The sequence below is a fragment of the Eleutherodactylus coqui genome, chromosome 8 (assembly GCF_035609145.1).
Source record: "Eleutherodactylus coqui strain aEleCoq1 chromosome 8, aEleCoq1.hap1, whole genome shotgun sequence".
In the NCBI taxonomy this organism is placed as follows: domain Eukaryota; kingdom Metazoa; phylum Chordata; class Amphibia; order Anura; family Eleutherodactylidae; genus Eleutherodactylus; species Eleutherodactylus coqui.
The window spans coordinates 139191588-139210779 of NC_089844.1; the positions used below are offsets into that span (position 1 = coordinate 139191588).

The following is a 19192-nucleotide window of genomic DNA, read 5'->3' on the forward strand; positions in this document are numbered from 1 at the left end:
AAGGAAAAAGCGATGTTTACATACCTTTCAATGCATGCCATTTGCTGTGGATCCTCCGTGTGGATGCAGACTTCCAAATTCAAATCCGCCCGTGTGAGATCGGCGTAATGACCGACGGCGGGCATCCGTGGTCATCCGCAGTATAGAAAAAGAAGGCACAAGGGGTCACCGGACGGTGTCACAGCCAGATTCCGCTGCAGGAACCCGCATGTGGATTCCAGATCATTCGTGTGAGCCCGGCCTTAATGCCCTTTATTGTACCTTCTAAGTAAAACTTTGTGATGTGCAGTGCAGTTACCTGGTTAGGATGGAGGAAAACACAATTGATTGGAGCATTTACTTGGAAGATTCGCTGACACTGAAGGTTCCGTGATCTGCAAAAGAAAACAAAGACAAGACTCAATATTGCAAATGTAGATGATTAAAGGGCATGTCTCATGCAGACGATTCATCCTGATACCCTATATTAAGTCATATGAACATCATAGAGGGGGTTCCTGGTTTGTGAACCACCTTTATGAATCAGAATGGTAAGAATGATTCATGCTGTGGCAGATCTGCTGCATCTATGCATCATGTGGACGACCTTTCATTTGAATGGTGGTATATAATGCTAAAGGTCTCCTATAGTTGCCGCTGCAGGTACATGTTCAGTCAGTTGGAGGTTCCCATGGCAAAATCAGCTGATTGCTGTTTAGAGAAGCCCCTGGTGAACAGCTGAAATGGGGTTATCTTTTATTTCATTTATTGCTCTTCATAGAGCCCAACCCCACCCAATGTACGGATGACCCAAAAGCTAAGAACCCTCAAAAGTAAAGAAGGTGAATTTTTAATATAACCTCCCTCACACCGAGAGACTTGATACCTTAGGTCCCATATCCTAGCCATACAGTCTTCTCCACCTGTATACATCCAGCGCCCGTCCTCATGGAAGCCAACAGAGGTGATGTTCTTGCTCACGCCATCATAGTTTATAACAGGATTGGGGTTATTGGAGTTCAGATCATACATACGGATGTGCTGATATCCTTAGAACAAGAGATCAAGTCAGAGGCGGCTTAGGGAATCAATCAGAAGGACAAAGGTGGGACACAAAATCATATAAAAAAAAATAAGTGAGACAACCCCTATAAAAGCAGTGCCACTCCTGTCTAAAGGTTGCATGCGGCATTGTATTACAGCCCTAATGCAAGGCACAACGTGTGAAAAGGTATGGAGCTGTTTCTGAAAGAAAGCAGGCATGTTTCTCTAATCCTATGCAACCCCTTTATGCTGGGACACAAGTGTTAGATCTCGTACACGATTCACATCTGTGTCCAAAGAACTTTACACAGATGGTACACGGACCTATCATAGTCAATCAGGCCGTTCATACATGCGTTTTATCTCAAGGACCAATGGTCAATGTGAAAAAAGTTGCAACTTGCGCTATTGTGGTCCGATTTCTTGAACGAGAATAGCCCATTCAATGTTAACAGATCCAAAAAAATCAGGCAGCACATGGGTATTGTCTACTTGTTGTCTGGATGTTTTTGTGGACCCAACACAGGAACACACATGTGAACAAGCCCTTAGAGAGGTTATCCAGGGTTAGGGCCCTTTTACATGGGACGATTATCGGGCGTTTAAGTGCCTGACAGTTGTCCGAGCGATTACTGCTCCTCTGCTTTCACAAAGAAGTGATAATTACTCAATAATAGAGGCAGAGTGTGCCAGAGATCTCTTCCGCTTCCTCTCACAGTAAACACGCAGTCATTCATAATCAGTCATGGATGAACGATTGCCTGTTCACACGGACTATTCGTCGTTTGATTTTTATGCCTGCCTAAACTGAACGATGACTGATAAGCAAACGAATTACTATTCGTCATTCAGTCGCTGCCAGCATTTACACTGAACGATTATTGTTCAGATTTACATGATTCAGAGATAATCAGAACGATAATTGTTCTGTATAATAGGGCCTTTCGATAAACATGGCTGCTTTCTTTCAGCTATAGCGCCACACCTGTCCATGGGTTGTGTCTGGTATTGCAGCTCGGCTCTATTGAAGTGAATGGGGATCAGTTGTAACACCAGATAAAACCCGTGCAATACACATGCTGCTGTTTTTTTCCTTTTAAAGCAGCCATGCTTTTCTACCTCTGGACAATTAAATTTAAAGACCTTGCACCCAATCGCTCACCTGCAGCTGCAATCATGCTGCGATCTGGAGTCACTTCCAGAGAATTCACTTGCTAAACTTTCAGTCAAGGACTGGGATAATGTAGATGCAAATACTGAGAGGATGAAATCTGATGTTGAATAAAAGAGCTATAGACAAACTTACTTCGTTGAAGAAGAGGAAGGACTTAAAGAGTAGCTGCACTTTCAGAAAACTTTTGACATGTCATAGAGAAATGTCAAAAGTATTGATCAGTGGGGGTCCCACTGCAGAGACCCCTGCTGATCACCAGAATGAGGGAACTGCTAGTTTTTGGCTGAAGATGGCCTCCTAGGAAGCTTCTATACAGCTCTATGAGGCTGTCTTCAACTGCCAGAAGTAGCTGAAAACAAGCCAACATAGCTGGGGGGTGGCAAGCACAGCAGTTTCCTTATTCTAGCGATCATCAGCAGGCTCTACACTGATCAATACTTTTGACATGCCTCTAAGACATGTCAAAAGTTTTCTGAAAGTGCAGGTACTTTTTAAAGGTGTTCTATTTAAGATGGGGCAGATAACGGTGGAAAATAAAGAAAAAAGCAATGCTCACCTGTCCATTGCCTCCTCCGTCCAGCGCCGCCACTCCCGTCTCAAAAGTGACTGCAGCAATCCCCATTACTCACCAATTACTAACCTCAGTGATCACGTGCTGTTCGTGTCCAGTGATGAGCTGCACGTGACTGCTGCAGTCTCCTCTGGGATTAGACCAGTGGGGAACAGATGGGGAAAGGGGAGACCATTGGAAAGTTGAGTATGATCTTTTTCTTTATTTTCCTTCGTTAGACCCGGTCATTCTTTTTTAAATTTCAGAAAACCCCCTTAAACTCCTATAGGGTGCATTCACATGTAGCAGAAATTCTGCATCTTTTCCGCATCAAAAAGATGGTGCATATTTTGATGTGGATTTTGGTGCTGATGTCCCCCATTCAACAAATTTGATGCAGTTTTGGATGTGGAAACGATGCAGAATCTTCTGTGGGAAATCTGCAGCAAAATTCACACCATTGGTGCGGATTTTGATGTGTTTCTGGTGCAGATCTGCATTAGATTTCACCCTTTCAATTGAAGGAGTGAAGTCTGGTGCGGATTTTGACATGATATCGATGTGGAATATCCACTGCAGAAAATCCGCACCATCTCCACTACGTGTGAACGTACCCTTAATCTGCAATCAATACAACCTGCTAACTGATTATCAGATATTCTGGATTATCAGACAGTCATAGGAAAACATATAAAAGTGTAAAAAACTACTGCTTTTCCCCAGTAGCTTTGGCCCAATAAAAAAGTACATCAATCCCACTCAGTCTTCAACCCTAATACAGTCTGAAGGATACAGAGTCTTGGTGCTGGACGGTCCGAGTGCAGATGCCGCTGTGGGCTTGCCAAAACCGTACTGTGTGGTCATATCCAGCTGTTGCGAGAATGACAGGATCGCTGCCCACGGTGCCTTGTGACGAGTTCATCATTTTCCTGGGTACAATAAAAATGAATAAGAACGAAAAATTAATTTCTGCAGTCACACGAAGTCTCTCTAGAACTACACAGTCACAAGTTATCTAAGGGGTCCCACCAACTTATTTGGGGTGTGGGTAAACTTTTATGATGTTAAAGGGAAATTATGTTGTCAGCTGGGACTTACTGTCCAAACTGCAGGCATGATGTTACAGAGCAGGAGGAGCCGAGCAGAATGATATATAGTTTTATGGGGAAAGATTTAGTAGAACTTGTATTATATTCACTTACATCTCTGCTCATTCCGAGCTGAATAGTCTAATGGGTGGAGCCATCAGTGATTGACAGTTAGCTAAGTATGACTGTACATACAGGGTTGTAATAATGGAGTGGTGGTGCGCATATATGACCAACGCTTCATTTATTTCTATGGGACAGAGGGGTGAAAGCCCTCCGGCATGTCCCATAAAAGTGAATGGAGTGGCCACTAAGCATGTGTGCCACCATTCAATTCAAATAGGGAATTTAGTTGTGCCAGTCTTGTGATCGCTGGGGGTTCAAGCGGTCGGATTCCCAGTGATCATTTTTCCCCTATCCCAGTGTTTCCCAACTTCAGTCTTCAAAACACTGAGAAGTCATGATTTAGGACTTCTATAGCATTACACAGGTGATTATTGTCTTTGCCTCAAACACTGCCACAAGTGTTCACTCCGCAGGATATCCTGAAAACATGACCAGTTGGGGATGTTTTGAAGACTTCAGTTGCGAGACACTGCACTATCGTGGATTTGGGATAAATGCCTTTAGTGCGAAAACCCCTTTAAGGGGGCAGTGCCATATATTTAAAATGAGGGCGTATTAGTAGGATATGCCATCACTTAGTGATTTACAAGAATTAGGACTGCACTCCGGGTCATAAGATTCTGTAGGTATGACTGAATGATTAGGACGAGGCGCGTTATGAACTCAGCTGGTGCGGGCAGCCAGTCCGGGAGGGCCGAGTCCCCAAACACAATAATCCTACTTTGCTTCACAAATCAAATCACAGCCACAAACATCAACAGCTCGTCCACCCAAAGGAGAGCGTTGGGGGAGAATCCAGGGCGAACCAGTACTTCCGTCATAGGATAAGAAAAGCAAAGAAGTACAAAGTCCCAGCGTCCCCAGTGTAGAAATTAGCTCATGTGTATAGCAGAAAGATAGTGACTTCTAACTGGGGTCATAATCCACATGAGTCCCCCTAAGATCCAGGTTCACCTCAAGTGATGGTACCTCAAAGAATTCGGAAGTATTCAGCATCCAGTGAAGTATGTAACCATATCTAGTTTATTCAGATTAGACAGGCCAAGGATGGTGCAACGCGTTTCAGAGGACTTAGGCTAATTTCACACGGACGAGTGTGATATTGGGCTGTGAAACTTGGCCTGAAATCGCACTCACCAATATGTGATGTCACCGCAGATGTGAGGGGTTTTTGTGTTAAAACTGTCTCGCATCACTTTGGGTAAGTAGCGATACTCCACCGTGGCAGAGCATTGCAGAGATTCTCCCATTGTTTTCATTGGGGAAACCTCACATCGCACCGCGTGCATCTCGCACATTGCGCCATGCTGCCACCAGCCCCATTGAAAACAATGACCAATGCGATGAAAGGATAGAACATGCTGCAATCTTTTTCCCGCATCGCGGTGCGATGCAAATGCAGGGCAGAGGTAGAGATAAGAAATATCGCTCATGTGTATGACCACATTCAAAAGAATGGGGTTCATAGTCATGCGAAATTTGTGCATCTCGCAACGCACAAATCTTGCACGAGCCGTGTGAAACCGGCCTTACAAATTCTCCTTTCTCAGGCACATGTGATACAAAGCGCGGTGCAGACCATTACACATATATATCAAAATTATTTAACTCATTATAAAAGTATATATAAAAAGGATTATAAGGTTACCGTAATACAACTATTGGTAAGGAATAAGTCATTTCTAAGCATAATTTTTAATGGTGATCTTCTAATCACTTTTAGATATACAGTACATTTATCGACTTCCTGTACTTCACTTGCGCTTTTATCATTCAAGTCATTGGTTAAACCATTTAAACCATTTATAGCCGTCATGTTTTCAAGATCATCAAACTTCGCTGATTAATCTTTCTGCCTTCTCTTTCATTGGGTCTTCATGTTAGATTGATTGCTTATTCTACTTTTATTCAGATTCTTATATATCTGTTTTTGTATCTTCGGGGGTCTATATTATCTTGTTTGCTTTTATTGGAGTGTATGCATGTGTTGTGAGTTAATGTATTTTATTTTGCTTTCTTCTATTGTATTTCATATTATTATACATGGAGTACATATATTTAAATTGAAGTGAGACAACATGTACCTTGGTTTAAATTGATTTATATTGATTGATCTCAAAATCAATTATCTTATGTCACAAATATTTCTACATATACAGTCAAACCTCTAGTTTTGTTGGTAATCTGTCTGAAAGCTATCAGCCAAACTTGAAACCAATTAAACTCGAGGCAATTATTTCTATAGGAATCAATGTAAATCCAATTGATTCGTTCTAGACCTTCCAAAAAACTCACCAAACCACATTTTATAGAGAATAAATATGGGTTTTAATACCAAAAAATCAGCATAATGTAGAGCTGCGTGTCATCTGTGGTGTTACATAGGACTGCAGGTGCCATCAATACTCACCTTTCAGGTGCTGTCGGGGTCCCCACCGTTGCTTTTGGAGCTTCTGGCCGGCTGCCAGGCACTTGTCAAGCCAGCAAAGCATCTATTACTAGTGACAAGGATTGAATTCCCTGCCTCCCAGCAAGAGGTTGCTCTGATTGGCTGAATCAGCCGAGTGACAGCCCTCTCAGCCAATCACAGCCATTCGGCAAAATTAGAAGCAGCCAGCGAAACTAGAGGCGAAATTCTGGTTTGAAAAATCTACGAAACTGGCAACTGGCGAAACTAGAAGACAACGAAACTAGAGGTTTTACTGTATTTTTTTCCCCTCGTGTTCTCGACTGACACCTTTGCAGTCCATTTACATATATTCAAATTAGACTTAATGCCAAATCTTACATGGCATTGAACGGGAGGCAAAACTAGCGTTCCCCTGTTCCCATGACTAGCGCAAGACCGGGCATCTCAGCAACCTACTGATACCTAACCCTGAGATCCGTCCAATCTTGAGGATGAAGGGCCTGCAGTGCAGATTTAGTTGTCCTTGCACAGCTGCGCTTTCTGCCACCCAGGTATGCAGGGAACTGCAGCCAGCCTCACTCATTCGTACCCTACCCAGCATGTAACCGGGGTGCTGCTTAAAATAATAAAGAGCATGCAGCTCTGCAGACGCCTCTGATCACCACCAAGGCGAAGAGTGAGAAATATTCACTAGTTGATTCATTTCACCTCACCTAATACTAGTTGCTGATTGCTTTATCATCATCTGGTGTAAAAAGGTAACCATCTCCCAACAACTAGCCAACGACGTTGCAGGGAGTCTTGCGCTTATTCGGCGTGCGCCTCCCACCAAGCGCTCCCGCGTTTTTTGAACACTTTGTCCTCCCACTTAATGCTCCTTGGTTCCCAAAAACACAAATGCGTGCAAGCGATCCTCGACTGAATGGTCCCTGCTATGAAAGAGTACTTGCTGCCACTTGCTGGTTTTGGTCCAGCGAGAGATCGCAGCAGTGCGTGTTCAGTCGAAGACCGCTCCCGCATATTTACGCCATTCAGTGGGCTTGACAAGCAATAAGCGTGCGTTGGGGAGGGGTTAAAATATCAAATACACACCCACGTAACCACGTAAACCTCACGCCTGCTAAATAGTTGACAAATGATTTCAGTCTGTGTAAAAGTACCTTTACAAGTACTGAAAACAGCAAATTCAGATGATAGTCCTCCTGTGTACACGTGGCCGCTGACAGCACACTGAGCGGCAACTAGCTTGTTGGAGTCACTTGGTTTTTAGCAGAACCCAAAACTAAGTGACTGTCAGCCCACGTGAAGGGGAGTCGTTCAATCTCTGAGCGACTGTATGCTTGCAGTAAAAGGAGGTGGGTGGCAGGAGCGATATTGTGCCCGCTTCGCCTCCTTTCACAGAACGGCTATCGCTCCTGTGTAAAGAACATCCGAAAATGCTCCTTACAGCTCGTTCAGCAAACGCAACGTGAAAACCCCACAAATAACAGTCGTTCTAATGCTTTAGCGGCTATAGTTGTTCCATGTAATACCACCCTTACAGTGACAACAATACCAGCCAGGGTGCCCATACAGTGCCAAGCAGAGATACAGCCAGGAATGAGAAAGGGACCAAAACTTCCGACTTCTTTGAGAGGACAGTACTAGGGCCACCTCTTAAGCTGGGGCTACACGATGGCGTTACCCGTCACACACACTGCATGGCCAAAGACTACAGTATCACCCCACTACAAATTCTGTGTAAATCACGCGAAATGACCGCAGCTGGACCGAACGGAAATTCGCCAAGATTTCCGTGGCAAAAAGGCAGCTTGAAAACCCGCGCTGTCCGGCGCAGGTTTTAAAGTGGCTTCGCTGCCTATAGTCCGCTGCGGCTATCTCTCCCCATAGAGACGAAAGAGCTGGCAGAGGGGAACGGCGATACAATTAACATGTCACGGCTTTAAATTCCTCGCGACATGTTTCATGGCTCGGCTGCTTAGGCTCGGGTTTAAGATTTCCGGCGAAACTTACGTGCAGAAAGTCAGCACAGAAATTCTGTGGCAATTGTGAACCCAGCCTAAAGGCCCATTTACACGGAGCAATGATCGCTAAAAAAATCCCTTGAAAACAATTGTTTGAGCGATCATCATTGCGTCTAAATGGCGTCCATCGTGCACTGCTAGCTAATCGTTAAATTCAGGCAAAACTAAAAATCGTTTGGCCTTATCAGTTCTCCACGGGGAGTGCTGATAGCATTGTTTTCCGCTGGAGAACAAAGGATCTGACCGCAGATAAGAGCCCTCGGGCTATTAACTGCATTTAGGGAAGGCTTCATTTGCACACTTAATTGTTATTAAGTAGTTGAGTAGCTACTTAATAGTTTATGCAAAATGATCGTTCAAAGCTGTCACTCAAACTATCGTTTGAGCGATCATCGCTCCATGGTGAGTGCGATATCGGGCCATGATTCACGGCCCGATACTGTGCTCGCCAACATGCGATTTCAAAACCACTTCACATCACTTCGGGAAAGTAGCGATCTGCCGCAGCAGAGGACTGCAGAGTTTTTCTCAATGGGGGAACCTCACATCGCGTGCACCTAGCACATGGTGCGATGCTGCTGCAGGCCCCATTAAAAACGATGGGCACTGCGAGGGCACACCCAAAAATAATGTGTGTCGTGATTTGTTTCCTGCATGCTGAGAAATAAGAAAGAAAAAAAAAACAAAACACGCTCATGAGGTTCATATTTGTGCGAGATTTTCTTTTGAAACCAACCTAAAGCAAAAAATAGGCTTGTCACTAAAGGCTATGTAACACAAGCGTATTTGCATGTACAACATTTGCGCATGTAATATGCAGAAAATAGAACCTATTGATTTTAATGGGTTCCCTCACAAGCGCATATTTGACGCACGCAATTCAGTCGTGCAAAGAAATACACAGCACGCTCTATTTTACTGCACATTTGCGTAGGGAAAGAACACATCTTGAACTCATTACACATATTGGCCATTTCAATGGCTGAGAGCGTCGGTGTGTGTTTTTTGTATATGCAAAAAGTCCAGTAAAATACACCAAAGTGCGTGCAAAAACGCCCATTCAGCAAAAACGCAGCGCAAATGCATACGCTCATGTGACACAGGCCTTAGGGGTTAAGTTGCAATGTGGCAGGGTGATATCACATCCCCAAGTCCTGCCAAGAGTGGTGCCACACAAGCGGAATAATTCCGCAATACACACCGCAATACACGGCTTAATCTGCTGCTGTGGAACTCCGCGCCAAACCTGCAGATTTTGATGCAGAATTTTCGCCCGCTCGTGGTGAGCATTGCGGAAATATTCCGTTTGTGTGACATCACCCTAACGAACCGAACCATTCATTTGTTTGCTGAGCTTAGATCAACTTGACAAAATTGCGTGAAGTCTGAGCGTTACGACGTCACGGTCCGTAATGCAGCAACGTTGCGGTCGTCCAGATCCTGCGCACAACTAGTGTGCTCGGACACAAAATCCTTAGGAGGCTCCAGCAAAGTAATCAAGAGTCTCTTATGGGTCCTTCCTGTTTACCTTTGGGGGCTAAAAGCTCCAACACCTCTCACAGGTTTACTACAATGGCAGAAGCCATGACAGGAACAGTGTAAACAACTCTCAACAGGCCAGGAAGAGCCTCTCCTAGTATACAGGGAGCTGTAGAACTACAACTCCCAGCAGGACAGACCTAGTCAATCCTCGCTATCCCATCCCCCATAACAATAACACTCCCCATCTCACCTTAATCCTCCAGCACTTCACTGCTGCGCAGAGAGATGACGTCAGAACATGGCGGTAACCCGATAAGGAAGAGTTTGTCTTCAGATCTGGACTGATTTTCCTGTGCTCTACTGCACAAAGTGCTAAGAAGTGACTCCGCAAAAATGGCCGCCGCTCAGCTGAACGCTGCGGAGCCCTCATTTGTTCTCTTGTGCCTAAAGCTGTTGTTGCCTGGCAACCGGTAAGACTAGAGGGCTGTGGCGAGGGGAATAGATTAGAATGAAGAGTGAGTTAAATTAGAACATGAATGAAATCAATAATTTATTGTCAGAATTCATTAATATATTTAATAATTCTATTTATTTTTTTCCATTATTCTAAGTATTTCAGTAAATGAAACAAATTTGGGTCCAATTTTTTTTGCAAATTGCAGGATGCTTCAGGTGTGGTGTTTTTTCTTGAGCGCTTTTCTATAGGTGTTGTTAAATGGCCAAATGCCCACGGAGGGATTATCGCTGCAGAATTCACGGTCAGATACCCGCTGCAATTTCTGCAGCAATGTCCGTCAATAGACACGATGTGTAAAACGATTCACCCCTGCCCACGAGCGGAAATCAGCTACGATTTTCCACTCGCGTGGGGAGAATCACAGCATGTTCCAGTTTGTGCGAAAGAATGCACGGACAGCTTCCGTTGCAGCAGAAGTATCGCATGAATCGTTGTCATACCCCAGCACTGACACGTTATGCGCTGCACTGTGCATGCTCGCCGGCCGACGCTCTCGTGGCGGATCTGGACAGGGGGTCTCTGGGTCTGATTCTGCTGCGAGATTTCGGAATCGGAATCCAACCCGGCCGTGGGCATGAGCCCTATATGAATGGGCTTCCCATACACGCGTTTTTAGTGCTGTCGCATCGCTACAAAATCGTGCGATCTTGTCGCCCATGTGAAAGCAGCTTTATAAGCTAGGAAAGCGCTACAAAGAGGCCTCCTTCACACAAGCGTATGTGTATTTGCGTGCGCTTGACTGTAGCGTTTTTCAGGAATGAAGGATACTTTTTTGCGCGTGCATCATCAGTCTACTGTACTTTTTCTGCCCGCAGGGCATGTTCATTTGCGGTAAACAAAGATGCACCAAGTGAAATAGTTAATTAGTCTAACGACTTCCAGATGTGTTCCTTTTCCTGTTGGATTACGCAACATATCACACATCTCATTGCATATTGCGTGTACATTTGCGCACCCCTCATTGACTTCTATGGGCACCTTTGGTGCGCAAATGCTGCTTATTTTTGCACAACCGAAATACGCAGGAAAATATGCGCATGTGAACAAACTTATTGAAATGAATAGGATCTATTCTCTGCGTATTGCATGTATAAATCTGAGGGTGCTGATAAGTATTGAGCCGTACCCAGAAATAACAAACCTCCAATTTGCAGCATCAGTTGCCTCCACAACCCTCCCAAACCGTTGGCCCTTTAGTTCGATGGTAGTCAGACAGAGCCAGGTGGGGCAAATAGGGTGGATGGGGCATCATTTGAAAGCCTAAGGAGGCCATTTTTGCAATACTGGCCTCTGCAGTGTGTGACGGGACATTGTCATGCAACAGGATGAGCTTTCCTCAATGTTTTTCCTCAGCTTTGCCAATAACGAACAGTAATATGTAGCATTGATGGTTGAACCCTTTGGGAGGTCCACAAGCAGAACTCCCTTCTTATCCCAAAAAATAGTTGCCATTTGCTTCTGCGCTGACCTTTTGCACATGGAACTCCCCTGGCCTATGTGCCTCCATTCCTTAGGGCTAATGCCCGTGGACAGATTTCTGTCGAAAATCTGCGGCGTTATCCCGCAGCTACCGTATTACGTTCTATTGAACCTAATAGCTGAATGTTCACGCTGTGGAATTCTACTGCGGAATTCCGCAGCGTGAAAGAAGGTGTGGCATGCTCTAATTGCTGCGGGAAAACAAGCGGTCAGTTTCCATTGTAGTCAATGGAAGCCGTTTGTCATGCGATACTTCTGTTGTGAGCACAGCGGAAGTATCACGTGATCACGCGTCACCGCCCGGCACTGGCCGCGTCATTGCCAACTGCTAGCGCGTCATGCGCTGTACTGTGCATGCGCGTTGGCTTGTCAGTCGGGACTCGCGCAGCGTATCCGGAGAGGTGAGTATGGGGTCTTTGGGTGGTGCCGTGACAGACTCTGCTGCGATATTCCACTGGCGCAGTCCTACACAGCCGTGGGAATGAGGCCTAAGACTGTTCCTTTGTCTCTGGGTCATAGCAATAGATCCATGTCTCATCACCAGTTACCAGTTTGTCCAGAAAATCGGACTTATGTCTTGCAAAATGCTCCAAAGCAGCCACCGACGTCTCCACACGTCTTCTGTTCGCTTGTCAAACGTTTCGGGATCCACTTGGCTGTACGCTTTCTCATTCCCAAGTGGTTGTGGATAATGGCACGGACTCTCTCATATGTTTTCCCCAGATATGTAGCAGTGCTTCTGGCTGATATTCGGTGGTCCTCCATGATCATGTCATGGATGGCTTTCACATTTGGATGGTTTCTCACTTTCAGCACCGAAATGGCCAGTTTTAGAATTTACAAACCAACGTTTCAGTGTTGCATATGAAGGGCCGCTGTCACCCAAAGTTTGTGACATTTCATCATGGATCTGCTTTGCATCTTTCCCTTGGAGAAACAGGAACCTGATGATGGTCCTATGCTCTTTCATACTGAACATCTTTGGAGATGCTGCCATGTTCACTTTGGACTGGGAAAAAAAAGATAAGTTAAAATCATAGATAGTTGATTTTTGCATCATTGAATATAGACAAATAGACAATTACATCCTGCAATTTACGGCTTCCTAGCTCAATTTTTTTCTGGGTAGGGCTCAATACTTATCAGCACCCCCTCGTACATCCATGTAAATCTAGCCAAAGACTGTGTAGTAAAGAAGCCTTAGGCCTCATGCCCACAGCCGGGTCGGATTCCACCTGCGAGACCCTATGGTCACCTCTCTGGATCCTCCATGAGTGCCTTGCCCGGCGAGCCGGTGCGTGTGCGCAGTGCTGCACATGACGCGCCCACGCTGGGCTGTGATGCAGATTCTCGCAGTACTTCCGCAGTGCTCACTGCAGAAGTATCGCGGGGAGGATGGCTTCCATTGACTGCAATGGAAGCCGTCTGTGCGTTTTTCCGCACAGAATAGAACATGCTGCGATTTTCCCCCACAAGCGCAAAATCGCAGTTGATCTCCGCTTGTGGGCAGTGGAGAATTATTTAACATTGCATGTCTATGGACGGACATTGCTGCGGAATTCGTGGTGGGTGTCTGACCGCGAATTCCACAGCGATAATCCGTCCGTTAGCATTCAGCCTATGGCGTTTACCCAGCATTTCTATGACTTGAAGCCTTTTACAAGCATGTTTTTGACTTTTTTTTCTCCTTGAAGTCAATATAAATTAAAACACAAGAACAAGCTATACTACCGTGTTTCCCCGAAAATAAAACCTACCCCACAATTAAGCCCTACCCTGATTTTTTTTGGGGGGGGAGGCTGGAAATATAAGCCCTACCCCGGCCCCCAACTATAATGCTTTATTCATAGTACTGGGCTACCTATATAGAGAAGAGAGGTCTTATGGGCCCCCTAAGGCTCCTGGGCCTGGGTGCAACCGTATCCCCTGCACCCACTATAGTTACACCAGTGCCACTTGGGCTTTTGGGTGTTTTTAAATGACCCTAGGAACCTGTGGACTTGAGAAAAAAAGTGGTATCTACTTATGTCTTCTGTCACTGTTCTCCTTGCACCCGGTGTGATGATTAGACCAAATGGACATAACCACTGTGACGTGAGCATGACTTCCACTTGTCGTACTGAAATAAATCATTACATGGCCCAGTCATAAAATAGATGGAGTAAAAACTGAAGAAGTATACAGAAAAATAATTCAGACAGTGTGTATATTTTCAGACTGCCTGAAGCCACGGCTCTACTGATTCCATCAATGTCTTTTTTTGTTTGTACTTGACCCCGTTCCCTCATATAGGCTCTTCTTAGATTCGGCTACTGGCACGGTGAATGCTTCAATTGGGCAGCCCCAACCACTCACTGTCAACCAAGTCTGATGTTATCTGCAAATAGTGAATCCAAAAATCGGATTAAAAAGGGCTCACCGTTCTGAGGCTTGATAATTCCACCTCGGTGGAGGAGATCTTATGTGGAGACTTGGTAGACTGCTTGCTAATGCAGCCGAGAAACAAAAAGAGGAGGTAACCGTAGGTGGCTTAATGGAATGCTTTTTTAAAGTTTATATTTCACTGTGCTGTATGAAGAAGTAACAAAGTATTATTGATTGGAGATCGACGTGTTGAAGCTGGTTGGTTACCTCCTCTTCCAAGTCTGATGTTACCCATTGACAGTAATCGGTGTGGACCTCCCATTCGAGACAGCGCCAAGAGCTGAATCTAAGAAGGACCTGTATACGGGAATGGGGGCACGTATGAACAAAAGAAAGATATGATTGCAGGAATTGAGGCCATGGCTACAAAAGCTATGAAACCAGTCCTGATGTTATGACGTGTTATGTTATAAGATCAAATATAGGTTTTCTTTAAATATACTCCAAAACCTGGACAACCCCACAAGGTCTACATATTCCGGCTTGTAGATTTTTTCTTTAAAGCAAAGTTTTAATCTTTTACTATACTCTGTCCCTTGGTTTTTGACATTTTCTGTGGTCATTCAATTTTATTGGCTAGGAAAAGATTGACTAGTTTTTCCTTTAACCTGGGGCAAGGTATAATGGTTCATTGATGTGTAAGGAGGCTACCTTGGGGAGATGTGTGAAAAACGGACAACTCCTTTTAGCTAGCAAATTTAAAAAGGCTAATACAAGACTTGATGTTTCAGATGCATCTAGTGGCCAGTTTGTATAACACCTCTGGATTGTTTTATCCTGGACAATTTTCTAATTGGAAGTTTTCAGGTTTTTAGTAAGCATAAAAGAGAGGAACAAGACTTTTGGCCATGCTATGAGAGGGCTTGTGATGCAGTTAATTTTGGAGTAGCTGAGAAGGAGTAGGCGTAGGTCCCCTAAGTCTACGAAGATGGCAGAAGCTAGATCACTGAGAGGACGTTGCTGAGAGAGAGCAAAAAGAGAACGGGTTTTCGGAGAGAATAGGTGAGTCCTGCCAGAGAGAAAGCAAGCAGTGATACCATCACTCACAGGAGACTGCAAATTCTATGAGTACACCTATGGTGGTTGCGCAGCAGCTGAACGTAAACAATTGTCAGTGGAGACCGGTCTCTAAGGTAGGACTATAGTGTGCACACTTAAGAACTTAAAGAAACATCTAAGATGAAACTTTAACTTCCAAGTGGTCAATTTTGAGCTTGAAATTGGTGCTGCCTTCATTTGTCCCACTGTGTATTGTAGAGTGATCCCCAAGCTGTGTGGGGCACCTAAACCACTAAGAGAAAAAACATGGTTACACTCTAAATTTTCAGGCGAATCAGATTTGTCTACATTGATGACGATGATATTCTGATCAAGCAGTGGACTGTTTAAAAAAATGACCAAATATGGGATCGAAACTGTTAGGTGGATTCACAACTGGATTCGTACTCAAAAAGTTGTCATAAATGGCTGCTCATCCAATTGGAAGAATTTCTTAAGTGGGGTACCGCAACACTGTCCTGGGCCCAGTGTTGTTCAACATTTTTATAAATGATCTATATCAGAGAAAAATTTGCTGATGACACATAGCTAGGAGGGATGGCTGACACTAGAAAAGAGAGGGAGAGAGGATTCAAAAAGATCTAGACAAGCTTGAATAGTGGATGGCAACTAACGCAATGGTATTTAACAAGGAGAAATGCAAAGTCCTACATCTGGGCAAGAAAAATGGAAAAAAGCACAGAATGGCAGGAATTGAGCTAAGCAGCAGCACATGTAAAAAAGACGAGTATACTTAGGCCTCATGTCCACGGGGAAAATCGGGCCCGCTACGGATTCTACATGTAGAATCTGCAGCGGGTCCCTCCTGCCCCGCGGACATGAGGGCTGAAAATACAAATAAATGACAATAAACTCACCTCCCATCCGCTCCGTTTCTTCTCTTCGCGGCGGCGTCATCTTCTCTCGTCGCGGCCGGATCTTCATTCTTCGGCTCGGCGGATGTGCACGATGACGTCGGTGACGTGCCCCGCGCATGCGCCGGGCCGAAGCAAAATGATCCGGCCGCGGCTGAGAGAGGATGGCGCGGAGCCGAAGAGAAGAACCGGAGCGGGTAAGTAAAATGTGATTTTTGTGTCCCGCGGATCCGGACGGCTTCCATAGGCTTCAATAGAAGCCCGCGGGAGCCGTCCCCGCGGGAGACCCGCATGAAAATGGAGCATGGTCCAGATTTTTTCATGCTCCATTTTTTTTAAATCACTTTTATTGACGATCCGCGGGTATTTATCTACCCGCGGGTGGTCAATGCATCCCTATGGGGTGCGGATCCGCGCGCGGGAGAAGAGTTAAAATCCGCTGCGGATTTTAATTCTTATTTTCCCCGTGGACATGAGCCCTTATAGATCATAGACTGAATATGAGTCAACAGTGTGATGCAGCAGCAAAAAAGGCAAACACAATTCTAGGATATATAAAGAGAAGCATAGAGTCTAGATCATGTGAGGTAATTATTCCCCTCTACTCTTCTTTGGTCAGACCTCATCTGGAATACTGTGTTCAATTCTGGGCACCCCGATTTTAAAAAGACATTGACAAACCAAGGCAAGTTCAGAGAAGAGCTACCAAGATGGTGAGCGGTCTGCAAATCATGTCCTACGAGGAATGGTTCAAGGATATGTGAAAGCTTAGTTTGCAAAAAAGAAGGCTGAGAGGAGACGTAGTAGCTGTCTCCAAATATCTGAAGGGCTGTCACAGTGCAGAGGGATCAGCCCTATTCTCATTTTCACAAGGAACAACTAGAAGCAATGGAATGAAACTGAGAGGAAGGAGACAGATTAGATATAAGAAACATTTTTCTGACAGTGAGAGGGATCAATCAGTGTAACAGGTTACCATGGGAGGTGGTGAGTTTTCCTTCAATGAAAGTGTTCAAACAAAGGCTGGACAGACATCTGTCTGGGATGATTTAGTGAATCCTGCATTGAGCAGGGGGTTGAACCCCATGACCATAGAAGTCCCTTCCAACTCTACGATTCTATGGTTTATCCCATCTAATCAACCCCTTGGATACTGTACAATTCTTACATGTCAGCCTGCATATAGTATATACTAATATGTTCTGTGAATCAGGGGAATTAATTGCACGCTGACGTCATCTCCGGGTATAACCTTGTGTGTTTTCCATGAACGATTATTGTATTAGCAAAAATATACATAAACTCATGGCATCTCATTGCCAGGGCAGAGAGGTTCAGCTTCTGCCACATAAGTCACGTTCTTATGACTCTGCGGCTCCTCGTCTACAGCCACTTAGTCCTGTTCCAGGAAAATGCTGAGTAGAGACTTGGCAGGAGTTCAGCTTCTACATAACCATTAGCATATGTTCTCTTTATTTTTCCAGTGAGGCTGGCCATGCCGGCTGCAGATCACAAAACGGGCGGCTTGTGCTAGAGTGCAGGAGGTTATCATCATCCACAGAAGAAAGGTACCTGTATTACTGTTTTTGTCAACTGCATTCTTTCTACAGAATTGGATGTTTGTATTGCCTTTTTTACTAGCTTTCACGTTATGTATACTCTTGAAGGTCCTAGGGGTCATGTGATTTGATCCACCTGCTGATGGTCCTGTGTTTTTGTTTTGTTTTTTAAACCTGTCATTCCCTGTTCTGTAAATGAATGTGCTAGATGAAGGCGCCATTGTAGTGCCGATACATGTTGCTTTAATATAAGGAATGCTTCCACCTCTCTGCCTCCTGTCAAGCGCGACAACTCCTCGCTGTTCCATTGGGGAGGCCACTGCTCTTACCTGACAGGGCCTTCGGCGTGTTAAGCTGCCAGCACAACTCCTCCAGGTACCGTTATTCCTGTTCATCCTGTACGTACTTCTTTTCTACTCTGCCGTGCATGGAAGCGCTGTTTTCTTTTATTTTCCATTCTATTTATTAACGTGGCTGACCATCTTTGAACCCGCTAAGGCTCTGATATGTCCATCTTGAGTGCCGTTGCCCAAAACTGTCCACGATATTCCATGTGTGGTCTGACCAGTGAGTTGTAAAGAGGAAGAACAATGTTCTCATCATGTGACCCTAGACCTCTTTTGATGCACCCCATGATCCTATTTGCCTTGGCAGCAGCTGCCTGACACTGGTTGCTCCAGTTAAGTTTGCAATTAACTAAAATCCCAAAGTCCTTCTCCATGTAAGTGTTACCCAGTGGTTTCCCATTTCGTGTCTAATGGTGACATACACGCTCATTGTCAAAACAATCCCTTCCCTAGAAGGAGTTGTCGGAATGGAATGAAACTTTCTATGTAATTATAACGTTGTTATAAGTAAGTAATAACAATATCAGAGCAAAAGAATAATGTATTGATGAAAACTGAACACTTGAAGGGTGGCTCTAGTACCCTGTTGTACCGCCTGTAGCTTGGATGCAAGATGTGATACGAGCGGGCATGGAGGCTCCAGTACTTTGCTGTACCACCTCTAGTTTGGATACAAGATGTGATACGAGCGGGCATGGAGGCTCCAGTACCCTGCTGTACCGCCTCTAGCTTGGATACAAGATGTGATACAAGTGGGCATGGAGGCTCCAGTACCCTGCTGTACCACCTCTAGTTTGGATACAAGATGTGATACGAGCGGGCAAGGAGGCTCCAGTACCCTGCTGTACCACCTCTAGTTTGGATACAAGATGTGATACAGGCTGGCATGGAGGCATACAAGTTCCGTATAGTAACCTGCGGCATATCGCTCCACATTTGCTGTAACCGAGCCTCTAGATCGTGCAAACGTGTAGGCTGTCAAAACCGGCATCCCAGATGGGACCATACATGTTCTATTGGTGATAAATCTGATAAATGTTGTAGAGACATTCCTGTGACCCCCTTGTGTGTACAAC

At 44.9% G+C, this 19192-nt stretch overlaps 1 protein-coding gene and 1 long non-coding RNA gene across 2 annotated transcripts in view; both read right to left on the reverse strand.

Annotated features, from left to right (window-relative positions):
- Nucleotides 1–10183, reverse strand: part of MLST8 (MTOR associated protein, LST8 homolog) — an 18417-nt gene extending 8234 nt beyond the window's left edge. The window contains exons 1-5 of the mRNA XM_066576557.1: nucleotides 10128–10183; nucleotides 3541–3676; nucleotides 2186–2237; nucleotides 866–1028; nucleotides 299–374 (exon numbers count right to left, since the gene is read on the reverse strand). Coding sequence (XP_066432654.1) covers nucleotides 299–374; nucleotides 866–1028; nucleotides 2186–2237; nucleotides 3541–3672 — 423 coding nt within the window. The 5' untranslated portion in view covers nucleotides 3673–3676; nucleotides 10128–10183. The remainder of the gene's footprint in view (nucleotides 1–298; nucleotides 375–865; nucleotides 1029–2185; nucleotides 2238–3540; nucleotides 3677–10127) is intronic.
- Nucleotides 10184–12287: 2104 nt separating this feature from the next.
- Nucleotides 12288–19192, reverse strand: part of LOC136576916 (uncharacterized) — a 28715-nt gene continuing 21810 nt past the window's right edge. The window contains exon 3 of the long non-coding RNA XR_010786417.1: nucleotides 12288–12882. This is a non-coding gene — a long non-coding RNA (uncharacterized lncRNA). The remainder of the gene's footprint in view (nucleotides 12883–19192) is intronic.